Here is a 23,962-nt window from a genome sequence, read left to right as displayed (position 1 = left end):
TGCAGATAATAAAATAGGACAGACAGTTTAAAGGTCTTTACATTGATAGAATATGCTTTTTATCTCTGTTATCACTCTGTTTGCTTAATCAGGTTAATAATCCTCATCTTATCTTCAATATATCAGTTGTTCCCTACTGGTAAGATGATGGGATGCACAACAACAAGAAGCTTCTCAACTATGTCCAATGTGCATTATTTTGTCATCGTGTAGATTGTCATAGTGGGATGTTGACTGTCAAGGACGAGAGAGAGAGAGAGACAGAGACAGAGGGAGAGAGACAGCGAGAGAGAGATAGAGAGAGAACGCATAAAAGAGAGAGAAAGACTGGCTTACATTTCAGATGATTATAATAATGAAACAATAATACAACTGAAAAGAAGAGAACGTGACATCTCCACATTCCTCCTCTTTCTTCTACCATGCCAGTCCATGACAGCCCTGAGAGAGTTAGAGTGAGTGTTGTAATTTATGAGTGTCATAAAGGAGCTATATAAGCCTGGAGAACCAACAGGTTCACTGCTCCCTGGGGGAACACTGTGAGTGTGTGTACATTTAGGGCACTATTTCACTATCTGAAATGATACAGTATGTTGCTGTTCAATGGAGCCTACATCAAAACTGGCAGAAACAATAAGGAATGGGAGTTTGACAGCAATGTCATGTTGAGTTAATGTGAATTTGTGTAACTTTATAGTTATAACTATAGTCCTTGAATGTTTCCTAATATTCCTCCTTTCCCTGGTCTTCCTCAGATGAAGCTGCCGGTCTTGGTGGTCGTCTCACTGCTGCACCTGGGACAGTCCTGTGCCCAGGCTGCAGACCCCCCTCCACGCAGCCTTCGGGACATACTGTAGTGAAGAGCTCCCTGAGAAGGAAGGGTAAATTAAAATACATTTGTATACTTCTCTAATTTGATATACTCCTTTTATTCAGTCAATCCCTGCTTTTGACCTCTTAGAAAGGAAAACAGAAAACATTCAAAAGGTCATTCAATGCAAGTTGTTTCAACGCAACAAAAGTAGGTGCATATTGTGACACTGTTTTATTCTGTCTTCTAGTGTCCCTCTTGAATCCAGTACTGGAAGGTAGGGTCCCCCCACTGAACAGTATAGGTCCAGTCCAGGGCCCACTGACCCCTCCTGAGTTTGAGGACGAACAGAATCCTGCTCCATTCATGTTCGGGGACAATGTCAGTGGGTGGCAGGTAGCCTATTAAGGTGTTGGACCAGGAACTGAAAGGTTGCTAGATCGAAATCCCGAGCTGACAAGGTCAAAATCAGTTGTAAACAAGGCCGTTGACCCACTGTTCCTAGGCTGTCATTGTAAATAAGAATTTGTTCTTAACTGACTTGCCTAGTTAAATAAATGTTAAATATTTTTTTATATATCTCAACTTGCAGTGGCTGAGCTGGAATGGTTCTCTCCTCACCGAACGCACAGACTACATCTGCAAATATAACTGCGAAGCCGGCTTCTACACAAGGGGCCTTACTGCCAATACCCCTACGGTGACAGAGAGTACTACTTTCGAGATCCTGACCAACAGGGACCACTTTGAATATGTGGAGTGAAAAGAGGACTCACATGGCTCGGTGCCCAAAGACTCAGTCAGAACGTGCTCCGGAGTGGGCAACTACGTGGAGAAGAACAAGTATGGCTTGGGGAGGTGGTCCCTCAGTTCGAGGCCTTGTTCCTGCCCTGGGAGGGTGATGAGTGCTGGTACAAGAGCTACCAGGTCCTGACCATCAACAGGGACGCCTACAGCCAGCACATCTCCCACGTCAAGTACGGCATCGATGAGGTGGAAGTATTCCACTACTCCCCAGAGAACATGCGCATTTCCGGCATCACCAACAACGAGTGCCAGATGGTGGTGAAGACGGTGACCATCTCCAAAACGTCGGAGGTGGAGAGCACCTGGAACATCGGACGTACCACCATGCTGGGCATCACCACGGGCATCACAGCCAAGATACCCCCTGACTGGCTCCGGAAGGGTGGAGTTCAGTGCGGAGAAGACCCTACAGTTCAACAGGGGCACCACTATGGTGGAAGCCCACAGTCACTCTGTGTCTGTGGAGCTCAACGTGCCACCCAACCACTCCTGTACCGTGTACATGGAAGGCCGCAAGATCACTGCAGACATTCCCTTCACAGCCAGGCTGAGCCGTACATATGGCACGGAGAGACCCAGTGGACCTCTATCTCTGGGGTGTACAATGCGGTTCAGATCGGAGAGATCCGGGCCGTGGTGGACCGCTGTGAGCCTGTCGTAGACGCCAAGCCCTGTCATTAAGACTAATATCATCCAAACTAACTCTAAATCTAAATCTACATACATCTACACTCACACTGTAAGTATACAGTCTGCTGTATACTGTATGTCACAATCTGTATTATCAAGTACTCCCTAGGTTATACCAACACTGATTAATGTGACACATGTAGCACATTTTACACAAGTATTGTACAGTTTGTGGTTCCTGGCCAGGTGTAAACTACGAAGCAATGGCAAAACTGACTTCTGTGATTATTGTATTCAATTTTTTTTCTCACAATTTATGTCTAAGAAATTAAATGACAGAAAATACAGAACGTGCCTGTTTTGAAATGTATGCTCTCAAAAAATAAATGTATTTTGCACTTTGTAATTTAATTCCTTTTTGTTGCCTTTTTATCTACAGCATGGAACCATATTGGAGTTTTTTCCACTGTGCTTCTACACCTGCAATGTGGTACATTTTCACAACTCTAAGCATGGCTCATGTTTCAAAACTAAACACATTTTCAATTGACTGAGTACAACCAACTAATTCACACTTGTTCACTGCACCAAATCACTCATTCAATTTGAATACATATTCAATCTAAGTATCTGCTTTTCAAAATGCAATATTCACTTCACTTCACTATGGTTTTCTTGTAATTTCTTAAAAACACAATTAACTATCACTTAATCAAATTGCTCAAAACTGATAACTACTGAACCAAAATGATGTAGTGCCTTGTTAACATATGTAGTTCTAAAACTGCTGAACACTGTACATTTCTACATTTGTATCTCATAAATGTATGAATTTGACATCAATTTATGTTGGAAGGTAAAAACAAATCATATATGGATGTGGCTGTAAATACTTCATCATTCTCCATCAGCCAGTGTGGACAAAGTGGAAACAGTCTTTGTGCTTTGTGCTACTATTTGGAATTATAGTGTAGTGTACAATGCACTGCTGAAATACGTGGGTTGTATATAAGAATATATTCCACTCATCTGAATTCCATTGATACACTGTAAGCAGATGAATTTCAAGCAGAAAGACAGGAGATACCTTATCAGTTGASAAGTCAATTAAAAAAAGGTGATTTGGCATACTTTACCGTGCTACGTTTTTACAGTAGCCAGCTGCTTTACAATACTCCTATTTCTGATGATTTGTCCTAAGTGTGTACTATATAAGGATAATGAAACTATTAGACTGTTAAACAGTATTTCTCAACATGCTCACAATCTGCCATTGGATAGAAATTATATCAAATAAATTGCAAGTTATAGTCAAATACTGTATGGAAAATGATATTACCATGTACTATTCTTTCTTTTCAGCACTTCAAAGAGAACAGTTTTGAAATGTGTATGTTGTATTTCTTGCTATTGGATAAAATGGTGAATGAATTAATGTATTTTTTTGCACAATCAAAGATTCTGAACATAAGATAGGGGGCTTTACATTTGTTTTCAGTTTAGAGTTTTGTAGTCAGAGTTTTGAAAATATACCACATCTGAAAAATGTGCCAAAGTGATTGAAAAAAACTTTATTTGTGGTTTCATAACAGCTCATAACATTGCCTCCATTGCCATTACTATAATAGAACAGTAGGGGGCAGCAACAGCAAAGCAACGGCTTTCAGAGAGAAGGAGTAGACCTGTGTGTTGTGGTGTTGTGTTTGTTGGTGTGTGTTGTGTGTGTGTGTGTGTGTGGTGTGTGTGTGTGTGTGTGTGTGTGTGTGTGTGTGTGTGTGTGTGTGTGTGTGTGTGTGTGTGTGTGTGTGGTGGTGTGTTGTGGGTGTGTTGTGTGTGGTGTGGTGCGTGCGTGTGCGTGCGTGTGTGTTGTGTGTTTATATGGTGTGTGTGTGGCGTGCATGCGGGCGTGTGTGTGTGTGTGTGTATGTGCGTGTGAGTGAGTGCGTGCGTGCGTGCGTGCGGATGTGCTGGATATGTGTGGTGTGTGTGTGTGCGTGCGTGTAAGTGTGTGTGTGCTTGGAAGTGTGTGTGTGTGCGTGTGTGTGTATGGGCTTGGAAGTGTGTGCGTGTGTATCCTCTCCAAAGAGACCTGACTGTCTTCGCTCGTTCTATTACAGTATCAATAAGCACTAACTTTTTACTGCGACCATATGCTATGTCTGAGAAGAGAGGTGGATCAGGGTTCTACATGAAAGCTGTGTATTCAGCTGCCCCCATCGCAATGTTGCTATTGACAGTTATTGACAGTTATAGACTAGTGCTTTCTTAGAGATGGTCTGTACAGTAGAGAGGACTGTGATGTTGTTAATGTGACGGCCAGTCTCTCAGTCTCTCAGTATAAAACCTCTAGTCTAGAGGAGTGGACCTGCAGCCTCCTCCCTTCACTGTGACTGCACTTACCAGTGAGATGAATAAAATATGTCCTACTGTATGCCCTCTGTTCTCCCTCTCTCTCATGGCTGAGATGAGACACTCCAGTAATTCTCCTTCATGTGAAATAATGGCCAAGGTGTGCTCTGTATCACTCTGCATCCTCTCCCCTCGTCGACTGGCCACCCCTCCTAGCCTGGTTCCTCTCTAGGTTTCTTCCTAGGTTTTGGCCTTTCTAGGGAGTTTATCCTAGCCACCGTGCTTCTACACCTGCATTGCTTGCTGTTTGGGGTTTTAGGCTGGGTTTCTGTACAGCACTTTGAGATATCAGCTGATGTAAGAAGGGCTATATAAATAAATTTGATTTGATTTGATTTGATTGTGTAAGGGGGAGCCGGGTCTGGTCTCTGCAGCCGTTGGAATGGGAATGATGCTGTGAATCAGATGTGTGCTGCTTGTGTGACGTAACGCTACCACTTTAACTCAGAACTATAGATTTGAGATGATTCCTGATAATAGGGCATTCTCAATCCTTTTGAAATGGATACTTTTTACTCTTTTCTAGATTTTCTAAAGATCAGAATGTAAATTAGAGAATTTATCAATAAACTCAAAGTTGTTTTGGAATTGACTCGTGTCTTGCTCTAACACTTTTAGTTTCCTATGTGAATCTCTGTCCATCAACTAGTAGTGTGGTCTGATAGGCCAGATAAAGCTCCAATATTGGTGACATAGGTGAGTGAACACTTTCAGCTGGATGACCATATAATTGTGTGCACGATGGCAGGGACAAGGCAGAATGCTTCTTCAGATTTCTTCATTACTGTATAACTTATAAAGCCATGCTAGTTTTAATGAGACCATAACAGTAGCTCTGAATGATCCAAGTGCCCATGGATTTCACTTAGCTTGATATTTAGCGAACTCCATGACAGAAGCTTAAGCAAGGGGCTATAGCAGTACACAAGTAGACTACAAATGCATGCTGGGGCAGGTATGCCCTGAGCTTGTGAAGTGAGCGCTACTAGAGAAATACTTGGAACGCTACTGGAGCGAAATTGGAGTGGGTGAGAAGGCGGACGCTCCAGCCATTGGGAATCTCACTTCATCCTCCAGTTCCGCTATTTGCTCCACTCCAGCTCCGCTCCGCTCACATACTCTGGTCCCGCTCAATACATACACACACAAACTCGCACACACACACACACACATGCACAGACACACACAAAAACCATTTCCTAGGCCAATTAAATTAACAATTAAATTAACAAATATATCCACAAACAAGTAACTTCACTGCGACTAAACATTGGGACAAACTCTGTGAACCTGAAACTTGTATCTGTTACGTTTTGATCCTTACAGAATCTTACATTCATTATACCAATACAATAATGCATCTGACTGTTGTTCTGCTTCCCAACTGTGCAGCCAAATACCTTTAGGAGAGGTGGCATCTGTGTCCACTATGGCTACAGTATACTGTAGTTCAGTGAGCACACAGAAGATAAGTGCTTATTGTCACACCACAGAAACTAAGCTGCCTTGTTCTCCATGAAATATCAGCCTGGTCTCATAGACTAAACGTAACATAGTAAATGTCACGGCCGTCGAAAGAACTAGACCAAAGCGCAGCGCGGTGAGCGTACATATTCCTTTAATTTAAGATGACGCCGACAAAAACAATAAACAATACAAAAACGACCGTGAAGCTTAAGGCTATAGTGCCACAAACAAAGACAACTTCCCACCCTGAAAGGAGGGAAAAGGGCTACCTAAGTATGGTTCCCAATCAGAGACAACGATAGACAGCTGTCCCTGATTGAGAACCATACCCGGCCAAAACATAGAAATACAAAATCATAGAAAACAAAAACATAGAATGCCCACCCCAAATCACACCCTGACCAAACCAAATAGAGACATAAAAAGGTTCTTTAAGGTCAGGGCGTGACAGTAAATGTAAATCCGGGACACTCAAATTAGTATAATATGTTATTTTTGGTATGGTTACATAAGATAGATGGTTACTAACGTGAGCTAGCAGGAATTTTAACTGGCCAGGTCACAGACAGAGCAATGAGATAGATATTTCACTGAATGTATAAATGTGAAGCTGCAAAATATGGTTGTGAGAGGAAGAGACCAGTGGCTGGCAGTGGTAGAAGATGGAACGAGATGCATTTTGGCCGACATTCTGCAAATTTTCTCAGCGATTAAACATACAATTTTCTGTTCCCAAAACCAGAATATGTTACGAACAGAGTGGACTAACTTTTGTAGATTTTACCTTTTGCCAAAGTTTTTTTTTTTTATGCGTTGTTCATAAGTAGTGCAAAGACGAATTGAGTTATTGCACATGTGCACTTCACAGAGTAAGCCTTCCCTAACAGAAATATGCGAATGCATGTTAGAACGTGCCAATAGGATCTCGCTAGCTCGTGCTTGGCTCTGCCCACCTCCTTGCTAGTTCTGCCCACTATGACTAATTTGTTCACATTTGAAATTATGGGCTGTGGTCTATCTTGGTTTAGTTATAAAAAATCTTTGGCCAGGTCATATTGAAAGCTAGCTAGCTAGCAATAACATATTAAACTTGTAATTTTGTTTGATTGACTAGCTAGCTAGCTAATGGCCAATGCCATGGCAAGCAAGGTACGAATTAAACTAGCTAGCTAGCCGGCTATGCTAGCAACAACGCTAACCTTCAGCTAGCTAGCTAACGTAACCAAGCTAAATACATGGCTCTGAGTCTGGCTGGCACAAGTATGGGGTAACGTTAGTCACAGCATGGTGAGAGTGAATTAAATTCTTCAACATCTTGCTAGCTAGCAACATTAGCTAAGCCAGCTGCACAGTCACATATTGGCTACCTAGCAACATGACATCATTTATCATTTCTGGAGGCATTGGAAATGCAATTTAAGCTAGCCCACCAAGTCCAGCCCAACTTGGGTTGACTTCAAAATGCCAATGGAAACGGGGCTTAAAACTTCTTGTCAATAGGGGGGCGCTGTTTTCACTTTGGAAAAAATCGTGCCCAATTTAAACGGCCTCGTACTCTATTCTAGATCATACAATATGCATATTATTATTACTATTGGATAGAAAACACTCAAGTTTCTAAAACTGTTTGAATTATATCTGTGAGTAAAACAGAACTCATTTTGCAGCAAACTTCCATACAGGAAGTGAAAAATCTGAAAACGAGGCTCTGTTTCAGGGCCTGCCTATTCAATTGCCTTATATTTATCGATATGCATGCACTTCATACGCCTTCCACTAGATGTCAACAGGCAGTGGAAGGTGGAATGGGGTGTCTAGCTTGATCTGAGGTCGAACAAGAGCTTTTGGAGTGACAGGTCAGCCATTTTGTCAGTTTTCCAAGGCGCGCGAAGGAGCTCCACATTGTCTTCTGAAAAGCGGTCGGTATACACGGCGAATATCTCCGGCTCTGATTTTATTTGATACATTTGATAATAACATCATAAAGTAGGTTTTTTCAACCGAGTTTTATCAGTTTATTCAACGTTTATTGGGACATTTGGAGTTTTCCGTTCTTTGCGCCAAGAGAGGATGGGAATGTTAGTAACCTTGGCTAGCATTGTGGCGCGAATTCGACAGAAGAAATGGACATTCTAAAACCAAACAACGATTTATTCTGGACCAAGGACTCCTTGTACAACATTCTGATGGAAGCTCAGCAAAAGTAAGAAAAAATGTATGATGTTATTTCGTATTTCTGTGTAAAATATTGACTCCTATTCTCCGCCGTGTTGGTGAGTGCTGTCTCACAATAACGAAAGCTGTATGTTATGGTAAAGTTATTTTTAAAAATCTAACACAGCGGTTGCATTAAGAACCAGTGTATCTTTCATTTGCCATACCACAAGTATTTTTATGTAAAGTTTATGATGAGTTCTTTGGTCAGATTAGGTGAGTGTCCAAAATATCTCCGGACATTCTGGGAAAATGTTGCTACATATTCACAATGTATAACCACGATTGCAGCGCTAAATATGCACATTTTCGAACAAAACATAAGTGTATTGTATAACATGATGTTATAAGACTGTCATCTGATGAAGTTGTCCAAAGGTTAGTGATTAATTGTATATCTTTTGCTGGTTTTTGCGAAAGCTACCTTTGCGGTGAATAAATGCGTTTGTGTGTTTGGCTATTGTGGTAAGCTAATATAATTCTACATTTTTCTAATTCTACAGTTTTCGCTGTAAAACACTTAAAACATCAGAAATATTGGCTGGATTCACAAGATGTTTATCTTTCATTTGCTGTACACCATGTATTTTTCATAAATGTTTTATGATGAGTATTTATGTATTTCACGTTGCTCTCTGTAATTATTCTGGCTGCTTCGGTGCTATTTGTGATGGTAGCTGCAATGTAAAACTATGATTTATACCTCAAATATGCACATTTTTCGAACAAAACATAAATCTATTGTATAACATGTTATAAGACTGTCATCTGATGAAGTTGTTTCTTGGTTAGTGACTAATTATATCTCTATTTTGTTGGTTTTGTGAAAGCTACCTATGCGGTGGAAACATGGTGAAAATATGCGGTTGTGTGTTTGGCTATTGTGGTTAGCTAATAGAAATACATCTTGTGTTTTCGCTGTAAAACATTTTAAAAATCGGAAATGATGGCTGGATTCACAAGATGTTTATCTTTCATTTGCTGTATTGGACTTGTGATTTCATGAAAATTATATTATATGATATCCCTGTCCCGTTAGGCTAGGCTATGCTAGTCAGCTTTTTTGATGAGGAGGATCCCGGATCCGGGATGGATATTAAGTAAAGGTTAAAGGGGTTGTCAGAAGGACATAATTGTCTTCTGACAGGTGGCATCACTCCTACGTGACGCTTGTCCTTATCTGACAATAAGACAATCTTTTTAAAAATGTTTTATTTTTATTTCACCTTTATTTAACCAAGGAGGCTAGTTGAGAACAAGTTCTCATTTACAACTGCGACCTGGCCAAGATAAAGCAAAGCAGTGCGACAAAAAACAGTTACACATGGGATAAACAAAAGTACAGTCAATAACAATAGAAACATCTATATACAGTGTGTGCAAATGGAGTAAGGAGGTAAGGCAATAAATAGGCCATAGTAGCGAAGTAATTACAATTTAGCAAATTAACACTGGAGTGATAGATGTGCAGATGATGATGTGCAAGTAGAAATACTGGTGTGCAAAAGAGCAAAAAAAGTAAATAAAAACAATATGGGGATGAGGTAGGTAGTTGGATGGGCTATTTACAGATGGGCTGTGTACATCTGCAGCGATCAGTGAGCTGCTCAGATAGCTGATGCTTAAAATTAGTGAAGGAGATATAAGTCTCCAACTTCAGAGATTTTTGCAAATTGTTCCAGTCATTGGCAGCAGAGAACTGGAAGGAAAGGCAGCCAAAGCAGGTGTTGGCTTTGGGGATGACCAGTGAGATATACCTGCTGGAGCGCGTGCTACGGGTGGGTGTTGTTATGGTGACCAGTGAGTTGAGATAAAGTAGAGGTTTACCTAGCAAAGACTTACAGATGACCTGGAGCCAGTGGGTCTGGCGACAAATATGGAGCGAGGGCCAACGAGAGCATACAGGTCGCAGTGGTGGGTGGTATATGGGGCTTTGGTGACAAAACGGATGGCACTGTGATAGACTGCATCCAGTTTGCTGAGTAGAGTGTTGGAAGTTATTTTGTTAATGACATCGCTGAAGTCGAGGATCTAAATGCATGCTCTTAGTCAGTTTTACGAGGGAATGTTTGGCAGCGTGAGTGAAGGAGGCTTTGTTGCGAAATAGGAAGCCAATTCTAGATTTCATTTTGGATTGGAGATGCTTAATATGAGTCTGGAAGGAGAGTTTACAGTCTAGCCAGACACCTAGGTGTTTGTAGTTGTCCACATATTCTAAGTCAGAACCGTCCAGAGTAGTGATGCTAGTCGGGCGGGCAGGTGTGGGCAGCGATCGGTTGATGAGGCGGACATGTGTCTGAACCTGCTGGACAGAATTACTGCTTAACAACAGCTGCAGCATAATTCATACTGTAAAGGGGTTGCCGTGAATTTCACAGTAATTTACAGGCAGCTCATTGTCAAGTAAGTTACTGTATTTCATATAGTATACCTAATGTAATTTAAATGTATAGAGTACTGTGTTATGACACAGTATATTACCGTAGAATTGACTGAATTATACTGTTAAAAAGTGAATGCTACCGTAATCCTAATGAATTAATGAACGGATTAATTAATTAAATTAATTGAGGGGATTGGAGTTGCAAGCAGGTTGGTTGGCTGCTAGGTAATGTGTTTACATATCACAGCACACTTCTAGGGGCCTTAACAAAGGCTTCTAAACTGGCAGCGACTACAGGGCAAAACAGACCAAAAGGACATGGCAAAATGATCAACCATTAAAGGTTTAAGACTTGTTGACACTCCAATCTGTGCGCTATATATTTCAATTTGATGGGCACTACTACCACATACCAGTTAAATTGGTACAGCACTCTTACTAAGGGGTGCAGCAAATATAMCCTCTTACAAAACGTGTCTCAAAATTATGTTAATGGCCCGGGAAACAACAATACCAGTGGTCAAAAATATAGTATAGTACTGTATTCTGTGGGATAAAATTAAAGTACCATTCGAAACATACCAATTCTTTCCCCGCCAACAACATTTTCCCACAATGCACCATAACTTACAGTATGCAGCAGTATAATGCTGTTACGGTATTTTATTGTTGATAATACCCCAAATTACCATATAAATTACAGTTTTCCGTTACAGTGTACCACTGTACTCTAATAGTAGCATTACAATTACTAACATGCCAAGAATACTTTGATATGTGGATAATAAGGTCCACCATTTTAAAAGTCCAAGTTGAACCCACCCCTGACTATAACAAAATAATATAAGTAAACAGCAAAGTATGGAATGGTGTATGTAAGTCATAGAAAGCATGTTATTGGTACTGAGATGTATGTAGTGGTGATCGAGGCTGTGTACTATAGGCCCGGTGCTTTTAAGCTCTGTACCCTTTAATAGACTTCCAGTTCCTCCTCTCCAAAGAAAGGTTACTCCTGGGATGCTTTCCGATGTGCTTCAATGGATATTGGCCTGAATTCTTTGAAAAAGCCTCTTCTCAAAGTGGGGTCGCAGAACAACTTGGAGGAGTGCACCCTCAAACGGAAACATTTTGATTCATTATTTATCTCCTGTTGGTTCCTAGTTACAGTGGCTCGCGAAATTATTCACCACCTTTGGAATTTTTCCTATTTTGCTGCCTAACAACTTGGAAATAAAACAGATTTTTTGGGGGGTTTTATCATTGGATTTACTCAACATGCCTACCACTTTGAAGATGCAAAATCATTTTTCTTGAGAAACAAACAAGAAATAAGACAAAAAAACGGAATAACTATTCACCACCCCAAAGGCAATACTTTGTAGAGCCACCTTTTGCAACAATTACAGCTGCAAGTCTCTTGGGATATGTCTCTATAAGCTTGGCACATCTAGCCACTGGGATTTTTGCCCATTCTTCAAGGCAAAACTGCTCCAGCTCTTTCAAGTTGGATGGGTTCCGCTGGTGTCCAGCAATCTTCAAGTCATACCACAGATTCTTAATTGGATTGAGGTGTGGGCTTCGACTAGGCCACTCCAAGACATTTAAATGTTTCCCCTTAAACTATTCGAGTGTTGCTTTAGCAGTATGCTAGGGTCATTGTCCTGCTGGAAGGTGAACCTCCGTCCCAGTCTCAAATCTCTGAAAGATTGAAACAGGTTTCCCTCAAGAATTTCCCTGTATTTAGCGCCATCCATCATTCTTTCAATTCTGACCAGTTTCCCAGTCCCTGCCGATGAAAAACATCCCCACAGCATCATGCTGCCACCACCATGCTTCACTGTGGGGATGGTATTCTCGGGGTGATGAGAGGTGTTGGGTTTGCACCAGACATAGTGTTTTCCTTGATGGTCAAAAAGCTCAATTTTAGTCTCATCTGACTAGAGTACCTTCTTCCATATGTTTGGGGAATCTCCCACATGCCTTTTGGCAAACACCAAATGTGTTTGCTTATTTTTTTCTTTAAGCATTGGCTTTTTTCTGGCCATTCTTCCATAAAGCCCAGCTCTGTAGAGTGTACGGCTTAAATTGGTCCTATGGACAGATATTTCAATCTCCGCTGTGGGGCTTTGCAGCTCCTTAAGGGTTATCTTTGGTCTCTTTGTTGCCTCTCTGATTAATGCTCTCCTTGCCTGGTCTGTGAGTTTTGGTGGGCGGCCCTCTCTTAGCAGGTTTTTTGTGGTGCCATGTTCTTTCCTTTTTTGAATAATGGATTTAAGTGTATTCTGTGGGATGTTCAAAGTTTCAGATATTTTTTTATAACCCAACCCTGATCTGTACTTCTCCACAACTTTGTCCCTGCCCTGTTTGGAGAGCTCCTTGGTCTTCATGGTGCCGCTTGCTTGGTGATACCCCGTGCTTAATGGTGTTGCAGACTCTGGGGCCTTTCAGAACAGCTTTATATATACTGAGATCATGTGACAGATCATGTGACACTTAGATTGCACACAGGTGGACTTTATTTAACTAATTATGTGACTTCTGAAGGTCTTATTTAGGGGCTTCATAGCAAAGGGGGTGACTACATATGCACGCACCACTTTTCAGTTTTTTTTATTTTTTATAAATTTCTGAAACAATTTTTTTTTAAATTTCACTTCACCAATTTGGACTATTTTGTGTATGTCCATTACATGAAATCCAAATAAAAATCTATTTAAATTACAGGTTGTAATGCAACAAAATAGGAAAAACGCCAAGGGGGATGAATACTTTTGCAAGGCACTGTATATGCTCTGAGTGGGTTTGGGGTATTTGTAATCAGTTGGGACATTGATGGTATAGTAGATTGACTAAAGTCATGTAGCTCGGCATGTAACTCATGGATTCAAAAGCTGTGTTTGTTCATCTGGCTGTTATGGTACATGTGTTTCAAAAGCATGCATTTCGCCCATTTCTGAGTAGCTGTTCCAGCTTGTTTACAGTATATCATCGATTATATAGTAAAAACGACAAACCAACACGCACACTGTATTTAGGGTTGCTTTGTTAGTACGTATTATTTATGTAAGTGAGGGTCAAATGTCATTGTCCTGCTCGAAGTGAAGTTCTCCAAGGCCATTCAGGGTGAAGTCAGAGACTGCGCACTTGCAGTGTTGAATTTACTCCAGTCAGTGAATTGAAACTGTTGACCCAAAACAGAAAACCATGTTGAGTGGTCCTGAAGATGTAGACCTAGAAAATTACTGGAAACAAATGAAAAGAATGAAGGAAAAAAGCACCCCACCCTTATCCCCAAAGACAGGCAGAAGACAGGCTCTTACTTTGTTTTGTCTAAAGGTGAGGGTGTTTTTCTAATGTCCAAGAGCTGAGAGATGTTTGAATGAATCCAGACTCTGAACCCTCATACCCAGACCCATTGGTGACGCATGGAGCGGGCGCTAAGTGGTAGCCTCCCGTGCATTCTGACATCAGAGGCAGTAACTCGAGGCTAACTCTATATATTTTATAAACATTCGGGTTTGGGGTTTTGGGGGCAGCTATGAGGTTTGGTAGAGAGGTTTGGTAGAGACTAAGGCTAATGCACTGGATCCTTCTAACATCACATTTCCTTGCCCGCAGCACTTTTGGCGAATTCAGCTGAAGCCTTATACACCCACAATACTGAAACCTTCACACTAAAGTCACTGTCTAGCCAAGAACCTGACCTTTAATGGACTTACTCCTATCCCCCTGAAGGTAACAAAAAGATAAAGATCTCTAAGAACTTCCAGCAGGTCGGTGTTGGTCCCTGAACTTCTTATATTGAACTTTCTAAGGCACTAGTTGACATCTGTATGGATTCAGTCAGTCAGGAAAATGTACATAGCAAACATACAAGGGGTGGCAGGTATAGTAGTGCTTAAAAGCGTTGGGCCAGCAACTGAAAGGTCACTGGTTCGAATCACTGAACCGACTAGCTGAAAGATCTGTCAATGTGCCCTTGAGCAAGGCACCTATTTTCTCCTGAAAGTTTGTCTGGGTAAGAGCGTCTGCTAAATGACTAAAATGTAATGTAATGCAACATAACGGCCTATTTTCCAAATCTATACATCAATACACCAGTAAAATCAACCCATGGAGTTTTCAGATAGAAGTATATGACTAAGGCCAATTGGTCTGGTTGTCCCTGCAATGTGACCTCTCTCTTCAAAGAACTACAGTGCCTTCAGAAAGTATTCACACCCCTTTACTTTTTCCAAAAAATGTTGTGTTACAAAGTGGGATTCAAATGGATTTAATTGTCATATTTTGTCAACGATCTACACAAAATACTCTGTAATGTCAAAGTGGAAGAAGAATTCTCACGTTTATAGCAAATGTAATATATATTCATTAGATAAGTATTCAACCCTCTGAGTCAATACATGTTAGGATCACCTTTGGCAGCGATTACAGCTTTGAGTCTTTCTGGGTAAATCTCTAAGAGCTTTGCACACCTGGATTGTACAATATTTGCACATTATTCTTTTAAAAATTCTTCAAGCTCTGTCAAGTTGTTTGTTGATCCTTGCTAGACAGCCATTTTCAAATCTTGACATAGATTTTCAAGCCGATTTAACTCAAAACTGTAACTAGGCCACTCAGGAACATTCAATTTCATCTTGGTAAGCAACTCCAGTGTATATTTGACCTTGTGTTTTAGGTTATTGTCCTGCTGAAAGGTGAATTTGTCTACCAGTGTCTGGTGGAAAACAGACTGAACCAGGTTTGTATGTTCTATGTTCAAGTTTCTTTTCGAAATAAACACCTCATTTATTTGGACTATTTTTCATAATATAAGTGGCAGGTATGCAATCCCTCTATAGCTGCAGATACATTTTCAACAACTCAATGATCCAACTTTTACATGCAAAATGATACTTTGGGAATGCTACAATACCAGAAGTCAATAGAGTCTCAACATTATCATCGGAGTAGAGAAGGTTGTGAGGTGTGAGTGAGTATTTTAATTATTTATATAGTTGATAAATACATTTCCCCAATATATTTAAATATATTTATATTTTATTGAAATATATTTCAAAATGCCATTTTTCCATATGCCTCATGTATGGGTTATCTGGATGTTAATCTGTCACAAAGCTGCAGTTTGTAGAGCCTGCCTTGGGCTTCTTAGTCAACATCTGCCAGTCCCAGGAGCCCCTCTCATTCAGTCATTCAGTATGAGTGATCAGGTGGGATGGGCAGTCATTACCCAGAGGAAAGTTTTATGAGCCCCGGGTGTCCATAGACTCAGCACCGCAGCTCCGCAAATCAAAAGCTGCCGCAGGGAGAGGGTTCAGTGTAGGGTTCTGTCAAGCCCATATTGAGCACCCGCTATCTATTATGATGGATTATGCATAAATGTTTATTGCTATAATTATGGAAAATAACCCTTAAGTGCAGCAGCACAGATGCACAGGGAGGCGGTGGGTTGAAGCATCCTGCTTTCAGCTGTGTTTGTAGGCTACTCTACTGTAGCAAGCCTGCTGTTGCTCTTGTTGTCTCTTGTATGAGAATTCAGAGATGCTTTGGGTTTAAAATCCTGTTGTACATGTCACTCTTAATGAGCCCATGCTTGTACAACCACGGAAGTGTTTTGGAACAGGGGACTTGTCAGAATGAGAGATACAGGAAGCACAATAACAGTTGGTGGGTATCATCATACCAAGCCACACTCAGCATTCACCAGCTTGTTCATGCCTTTCTATCTTTCTTCTCCATTTTAGTAAGTTAGGTAAGTCACAGATAAATATGAGCTTTGGAATGGCACAAACCCAGATGGAGGGAGCTCTTTTGAACCTCACATTTTCATAGGCAGCGGAGAAAGAAAATCATAAGGAAACAACGTAGTTTGAGAAAGAGTAATGTAGAAATAGTGACATCGATAGTTTGCATTGAACAATATAAGCAGTTTTACAAACCTTCGAAAAAAGTCTTAAGTCAAAATGGTCAAATTGGCTCTCTATAGAAGTAACATTCCACAAGCAACTGCAGACTCCTATTTCAGATTGAGTGAAAAGCCATTGATACTGTGTATCTATTAAATTCAGAGGAGACGGTTAGTTAGTGAACCACATAGTAGACAGGGTTGCTATCTGTCAACTGAACTTGTTAGGTGAACTTGACAACAAGTGTCCCAATGTACGACATTACCGATTGAATCAGTGATAAGTAGATGACAACACTGGAGCCATGTTTGTGGTATTGAACTGTTATCAGCACAGCCAACAGTATCAGACATGCAATCAAATAAAAGGGAAGGGAAAGAGAGAGGGGTGGGGGAGAGAGGGAGGGGTAATGGGGTGGATAGATGCCCGAACATAGAGGCCTATTAGCAAGTACAGACAGATGAGGAGGAGAGGAAAAAAGGAGGGAAAGGAAGTGAAGTGAACAGCAAGAGACTAGTTTCTGTATTTCATGTTAGGTTTGAATTCATTAGGGCAGGAGTAGAAAAGCATTCCTTGACTGGAAATGGCTGACAACTTCTGAACAAAGACCCCTTGATTGGTTGCCTGCTTGCCCTGACCCCTGACCCTCAAAGCAGTGTATTTATTGTATTTGTTTATTTGACAGGGACCATGTTCATCAGATTTTAGTATCGGCAGTCCCTGCATGCCTACACTGTTCTATCATGTCAAATCATATTGCTGAAACCAAGGCATCAGACACTATACAGTTATACATCTCCAACACACCTGAATGGAAGACGAACCAGAACAGAAAAAGAAGGAAAATAACCCAACCATCATCGCACCACATCTCCACTAATAAATATTACACGGCCTTGTCTGTACAATACAGTGGAATCTCAGCCTCCTTCAACATCTGAATAATTAATCAGTCGCTTCCCTCATTTTCTTGGCTGTACTGGTAGCAGTGGGGAACAGGACTTCAGAGCCAGGCAAAGAGCTGGAAGATAGTGGAGGAGAAAGCGACTGAAGGGTGTGTGTGTGTGTGGGGGGGGGGGGGGTCCATTATAGAAACAGGTTAGATAATACTTGTGGAAAATAAGTCCATGACACTGACTCAATGCTTCTCAAGGCTGACAATTTGATTAATTGCATAGTCAATATCAGACTCCATGATGGCAGTGTTTGCTGCATACGAAGTTCAAATCAAGTTCAAATCATTACAGATATTGAAAGGTTTCTATGATTAATAATCATAAGAGATTTGGTATTTATATATTTTTTGTAAATGTTTCACTACTGTACTAAGGTGAACTGTCCTATTTTTGTAGCCCATAACTCTTCCAGTGGCCCTAATAACTGTTCAACTCATGGCAGTTTTTTTCTGGGAAACCGACCAAGGATGCTTTAATCAATTACATGCTACTCCATATCGTTGTCTGGCAAGAACGATGACAGTAGATGTACGGTTATTCTATCATGAAAGTCAACTGTATGCCCTTCAGTAAAAGCGCGACTACTCACCGCTGCTTCGCCCCATGGCCACATTTCGTCAGATCAGCAGAGAAAATTAATGCGCGCGTGGAGGTCCGCTGTCATGCTCAGGTGCAATACAGAGGGGACCGGACAGGACAACGCGCTCGGAAAATATAATAAAAACGTTGTATCCACTGTACCAATCACCAATCTTTTTTTCTAATTTTGGGGAGTAATTTTTCTTATTATTTCCTGCCAGGATAAGGCCACACATTGCATTAGGAATGTAACGAGGGTTTTTTCTTTGCATAAAGATATTTGGAGTAATGTGTTTTCCATCATTAGTGCCATTCTTCAGCGTCCCCCTATCAAATGTAGACTACATGATAGAATTGAGCGGGAAGGAGAAAAGTAATTTGGGAGTGCGGGAAATAATTCAGCTGTGCATACCATTATCGTATAAGCATCCAAATAAACAGAGCACCTTGTAGGACTACTTCAGTAATCTTCAAATTGTGCTTGCAAGGACCCATCTTTTTAACCCTTTTTCTAAGTGAAGACAGATGGAGATAAACTTGGGAAATTGTGATGGGAATTTAATTGAAGTGTTTGGTTTCTTTTAGATTCGACACGTTTTTTCCAAGGAAATAAGTGCTTTACCACAGAATAGCTACAGGGATAGTCACTTTTGTCGTTTTCGGTATTAAAGGTACAAAACAAATGTGCGCTCTGAAGAGTACCGTACCTGATGATAATCCCATTAATCTACATTGAAAGCCTATTAATTACCTTCAGGCGCGGCTGCCTTTGAGCGTCACGTGGCTGCAACACGGATGCCCAGAACCGGGGCTGCGCGAGCCGGAGGCACCCAGGACGCGACATGGGACGATTCAAATACTTATAGAGGTAAGATTATAACCTGCTTGCGAGTCGTTTATTGTTTAAGTAGTTTTGTGTTTTTGCTTTCACACACATTTCAAACAAGTAATTTAGAGTATTGCTCGTACTCCTGAAGTAGGCTAGGCTTGGTTAATTTAGGCCTATTATAAAACCCTATATGCTTAATTTTGTTTATTAGATATTGAGAAAAGTTTGTATTTCATGGATCTTTTCATATTCATATGAGCGTTTTTAAAATAAATAAAAGACCACCTAAGGGGAGCAAAGACTGAAGACAGAAATTTGGATTATGAAACTGGATAAAGATATCCGATGAGACAGTTATAGAAAGTGAAATGTGTCATGAGAGTGAAAGTGAGACAATCTGCATGATAATTGAATACCTATGACATGTTTTATAAATTCAGTACACTTGTCGCGTGCTCTTGGCACTGAGCGGCTGTCCATGGTGCTGATATGCTCTCCATGCGGCGGGGTGGTTGAAACCGGAGACAATTGTAGCCTGTGTGATTTGTGCAAATGGGTAGATTGGCTAAAGTACATAGCCTATGTTTTTTTGGTCGTTCGTGAGGGGGATAGGCATCTCTGTCTTGGACCCAGCGATTATATGATGTGATGTATGATGTGATGTGTAATGTGCTGTGGAGGTTTTTGCAATTTTGTTATCAATGGGTCAACACTGCAATTATTTAGTATGGTTAAATGCCTTGTAAAAATGTGGTTAACGAAAAAATAGTTGAACTCTCTCCAAACAAATAGCATTCTGTAAGTCTAGGGAAACTTTCATGGTTTGTTGATGATAGAATACCACGTCTAATGGCCTGTCCATTGACTTTGAGAGTTGGCCCAATGCCTTTAGAGCCTCAAGGTCATGTCAGACATTGTTCTCTGAGAGATAGATTTTAACCTGAGAGCCAGTACTCTAATGCTATAGTGTAACGATAGTCAATAGAATATCCTTTGCACTTCTTGTTTAGGATGCATCATGGGCTCTGTCTGTCTGTCTGTCTGTATTGCTGCCAAAGGAGGGTCAACCAGTTATTAAATCCAAGGGTTCACATACTTTTCCCACCCTGCACTGTGAATGTTTACACGGTGTGTTCAATAAAGACATGAAAACGTATACTTTTTTGTGTGTTATTATTTTAAGCAGACTGTTTGTCTATTGTTGTGACCTAGATGAAGATCAGATCAAATTCTATGACCAATTTATGCAGAAATCCAGGTGTTTCATAAGGGTTCACATACTTTTTCTTTCCACTGTATCTACTTGAAATTCACTGGAAGTCTGTCTCTGCCTTAGTGTTGAGGCTATTTCTGGGTTTGATGTCATGTCTGCTGTGTAACTCCCATGTATTATTCCAGTATGGTACTACACTGAATGACACGTTCCTGGGACCTTTCCCACAGTACCAAACAGTCTCAACAAGAAGGAAAGCAAACTAAGATGGACTCAACCTATTAGGAGGCTTTTGATTTAAAAAACATACAATGTGTGCATTTATAGTATGTGCCGCAGTTCATTTGTCTCTTTTACCATGTCACTGCGTAGACCAGTAGATTCTTTTGAAATTCATCATTACTTGAGCTTGGATTTTCTCTCCAAAACAAGTAAATCGATGGCTTTTCAATACCCCTCTAATGTACATATTTCCGTGAAATATTCTGATGATTTTAAGGAATTTGCCATTTCTGCACTATGCCCTTGTCCTTTGTTTCAAAGAGTGGAAGTGATCATTAAAAGCAGCAACATCAAATTCCCAATGAGGGCTGTTGTCAAGGATACAAATCTATATAACAGAGAGAGATTATGTACGTTTAAGCACTACTCCCCCCTTCAATCTGTCCCCCTTTCTCCTTCTATTCTTTTCTCTCTGTAGAGTGTTGATGGAGAGGACTTCGAATGTCAGCCGGGACAGTGGTTATCTGTGGTGGAATTCTAGCTACAGTCATCTTACTGACTATCGTTGCAGTACTGTGCTACTGTAGGTTGCAGGTAGGATAAAGTCTTGTCATGAAGAATTCGATTTTGTGAAGTAGCCATGTTTTTTTCTATCTTAGCTGTGATGAGTGCATAAGGTTTTACGGTGACCAGCTTGATCACTCTGTCACATGTTTCTCTCTGCTCCATTGGCAGTATTATTGCTGTAAGAGGGAGGAGCCAGAGATGGAGGAGGAGGAGCAACCGGACCTCGCCATCATGTCCTCTCTCCCCACACCAGTGCACACGGCTGATGACCAGGACATGATGGCCACGCCCCCCTCTGAGCCCAACGGGCCCACCTTTGTCTACACTCCTCCCCTGATCCGCAAACCAATGACACGCTCCCATAGGTTTTGCCCATCCTGCACTCGCTATTCCCTGCCCTTCTACCTGCAGCACTCCTCTGAGAGACTGCATAACGGTGACGGCCGCATCAGCTACAGGACTGTGCAGCAGCAGGAGCTGGACCTGCCAATGGACCTGGCCAGCTTCAACCACAAGCTCAACCTCATCCGCTCTGTCACCATGAGGGAGGTGGTCACCCACAGCCACGGTGTCAGCACCGATGTGTAGCCCCATGGTGGCTGGGAGGACTAATGTCAGGGACCTGACCTGGCTGAAGGGAATTTTATTGCACTCTTACTTACTGTAGATATTTTCCACCTCACCAAACCGATGGATACGTTCACTCGCTCACATGATGTAGAGAGGTTTTTTGGTGTCACATGCAGATGTATGGACACCTACTCCTGAATTCACATGAACAGTTTTTTTTAAAGGGCTTAATATCATAGGCATATAGGATCTGTGATTATGAGGGAGACATTTTTTCTCAAGAGAAGCTTAAGCAGGCAGATTAATAACTTTGGTACTGTGTATGTTGTGTGATACCTGTACTGTACATTCTCTTGGGTTTTATGCAGGTGATGACACATAAGCTACAGTAAGCTGCTAAAATAAGTCCAGAACCCTAAGTAATATTTTAGTCCCACTAGAGTAGACAGAAAATGACCTGATTCCCCAATCACCTGAAGTGTTTTGGTTAAAGTTCTGTGTTCTCTTAACAGCTTCTTCATAGAGTGTGGAAACTGAACTATTTTAAGAGCTAATTTGGTGACAATTTAAAGGGAAAATATGCTTAAATATGTATTTGAAGGGATTTTCATGTCGTTCATTGTCAAGTCATATACTTCAAGTTCCACAATACATTTGACATACGTCAATTGAGTTGGTTTCTCCAGTAATGTCTGTAATGTTCACTTGGCAAGTATGGGTGGCCCTTTTTGATTTGCGAAGAAACGTAACATGGCATGTCTTGTTTGCTTTAACAGGGTTTTGTCTTCTTAGTGTATAGGAAATTTGTTTGTTATTTCAGCAGTAAATGTGAGAAGGAAAACGACACACAGAAACCAGCAGGTGGCATCAGGTCCTAATCCATGCTTTTCCCATCATAGATACTACTACTTTGGATGAACCATATGTGAAATAGTGTCAACAATAAACTGTTGGAAAAATAAGTATGTTTTTTTGTGTGCCTGATATTCTGAACCCAACATAGCAATCAAAGAAACAGCTATAATTTAGACCTTTTAATGGAAATACAGGTAGATACATTGAGCATTTCAGTTAATAACAGTACAAAATGTCAACGATAACTTTTTTGTACAAAGAGGTATCAGTTAACAAAACCAGTAAACTAGATAAAGATATTGTCAAAATGAGACACACACTCTTGAATGTATTTCAACCTCAAGTGTCAGGAATCTTTCAGTTCATAAATGGGATAACTGTATAGTCATACTGTATGTCTTTAGTCTTACCCTCTCAATTCACTCTATCATTCACATTTAGCTAACTGGCATTTAGTAACTTCAAGAATTATATGCCATGATTGATAAAATCATGTGTGATGAGCAATAAATAAATTGTATGTCCTGCAAAAATAACTAATAATATAGAAATAGCAGTATGGGCATAATAACAATAGAATGGGCAGAATAAAATGGGGCAGTTACAAGAGATGAAGCAGAAATGAATCGAGACATTTTCTAAAACTTTTCTTTGACATATTGTACTATTTCTTATAGCATAGCCAAGGATAACACTCAGTAAGGCCACCTTTCTTGTGCCAGAAACTAATTAAAAATATAATTAAATAATATTCATAATCAATATTTACCTTAAATACAGTCTAGACATGTAGTATAGTCAACCAGGAAATAATTTGATGCATCTTTCCACTTAAGTATGGCCCTTAAGTGTGGTTTAAGAGATTTCTGATGTAGGATTCTCTCTTCAAAAGACACAAATAGATGCACCAGTTCACTCTTTGCTCTCTCGCCTCCCCCCTTGACTCTTAATACTTCAGGGTTTCAGTCTTTGCATGTGCCCAATTGACAACCTCTGAAAGAAAGGTATGTGGTTGTGGTTCAGACTGAAGCCTTTCATATTCTACTGTTTTTTCCTTATTTAGATCATATCCCTTTGGATATACCATAGTCTACTGTGGTGTAGTAGAGTAGTCTACTGTGGTGTAGTAGAGTAGTCTACTGTGGTGTAGTAGAGTAGTCTACTGTGGTGTAGTAGAGTAGTCTACTGTGGTGTAGTAGAGTAGGCTACTGTGGTGAAGTAGAGTAGTCGTCCTTGTGTAGTAGGACTAACTACTGTGGTGTAGTAGAGTAGCCTACTCTGGTGTAGTAGAGTAGCCTTACTGTGGTGTAGTAGAGTAGCCTTTACCTGTGGTGTGTAAGAGTAGCCTACTGTGGTGTAGTAGAGTAGCCTACTGTGGTGTAGTAAAGCAGCCTAGTGTGGTGTAGTAGAGTAGCCTAGTGTGGTGTAGTAGAGGGAGCCTACTGGGGTGTAGTAGAGTAGCCTAGTGTGGTGTAGTAGAGTAGTCTACTGTAGTGTAGTAAAGTAGCCTACTGTGGTGTAGTAGAGTAGTCTACTGTGGT

The 23,962-nt window shown here is 40.8% G+C and overlaps 1 protein-coding gene and 1 pseudogene across 1 annotated transcript; both read left to right on the top strand.

The window, feature by feature from the left end:
- The first annotated feature begins 755 nt into the window (after positions 1–755).
- On the top strand, positions 756–2,617 carry LOC139028884 (natterin-3-like; annotated as a pseudogene).
- Positions 2,618–18,634: 16,017 nt separating this feature from the next.
- LOC111974891 (protein FAM163B-like) lies at positions 18,635–22,506 on the top strand. Its single transcript, XM_024002965.1, has 3 exons — positions 18,635–19,033; positions 20,908–21,023; positions 21,165–22,506. The coding sequence occupies exons 2-3, from the start codon at positions 20,931–20,933 to the stop codon at positions 21,582–21,584; spliced, it is 513 nt and encodes a 170-aa protein (XP_023858733.1). The 5' UTR covers positions 18,635–19,033; positions 20,908–20,930; the 3' UTR covers positions 21,585–22,506.
- Positions 22,507–23,962: the final 1,456 nt, after the last annotated feature.

Source organism: Salvelinus sp. IW2-2015, linkage group LG15, assembly GCF_002910315.2.
Source record: "Salvelinus sp. IW2-2015 linkage group LG15, ASM291031v2, whole genome shotgun sequence".
NCBI lineage: Eukaryota > Metazoa > Chordata > Actinopteri > Salmoniformes > Salmonidae > Salvelinus > Salvelinus sp. IW2-2015.
Note: the sequence above shows the minus strand (reverse complement) of the source record. Positions and strands in the feature narration are given on the sequence as shown.

Excerpts from the sequence above, each read along its gene's own strand:
- LOC111974891 (XM_024002965.1), top strand. The coding sequence starts at position 20,931 with ATGTCAGCCGGGACAGTGGTTATCTGTGGTGGAATTCTAGCTACAGTC. Across the intron at positions 21,024-21,164 it reads TGTGCTACTGTAGGTTGCAG|TATTATTGCTGTAAGAGGGA; the intron begins GTAGGATAAAGT and ends CTCCATTGGCAG.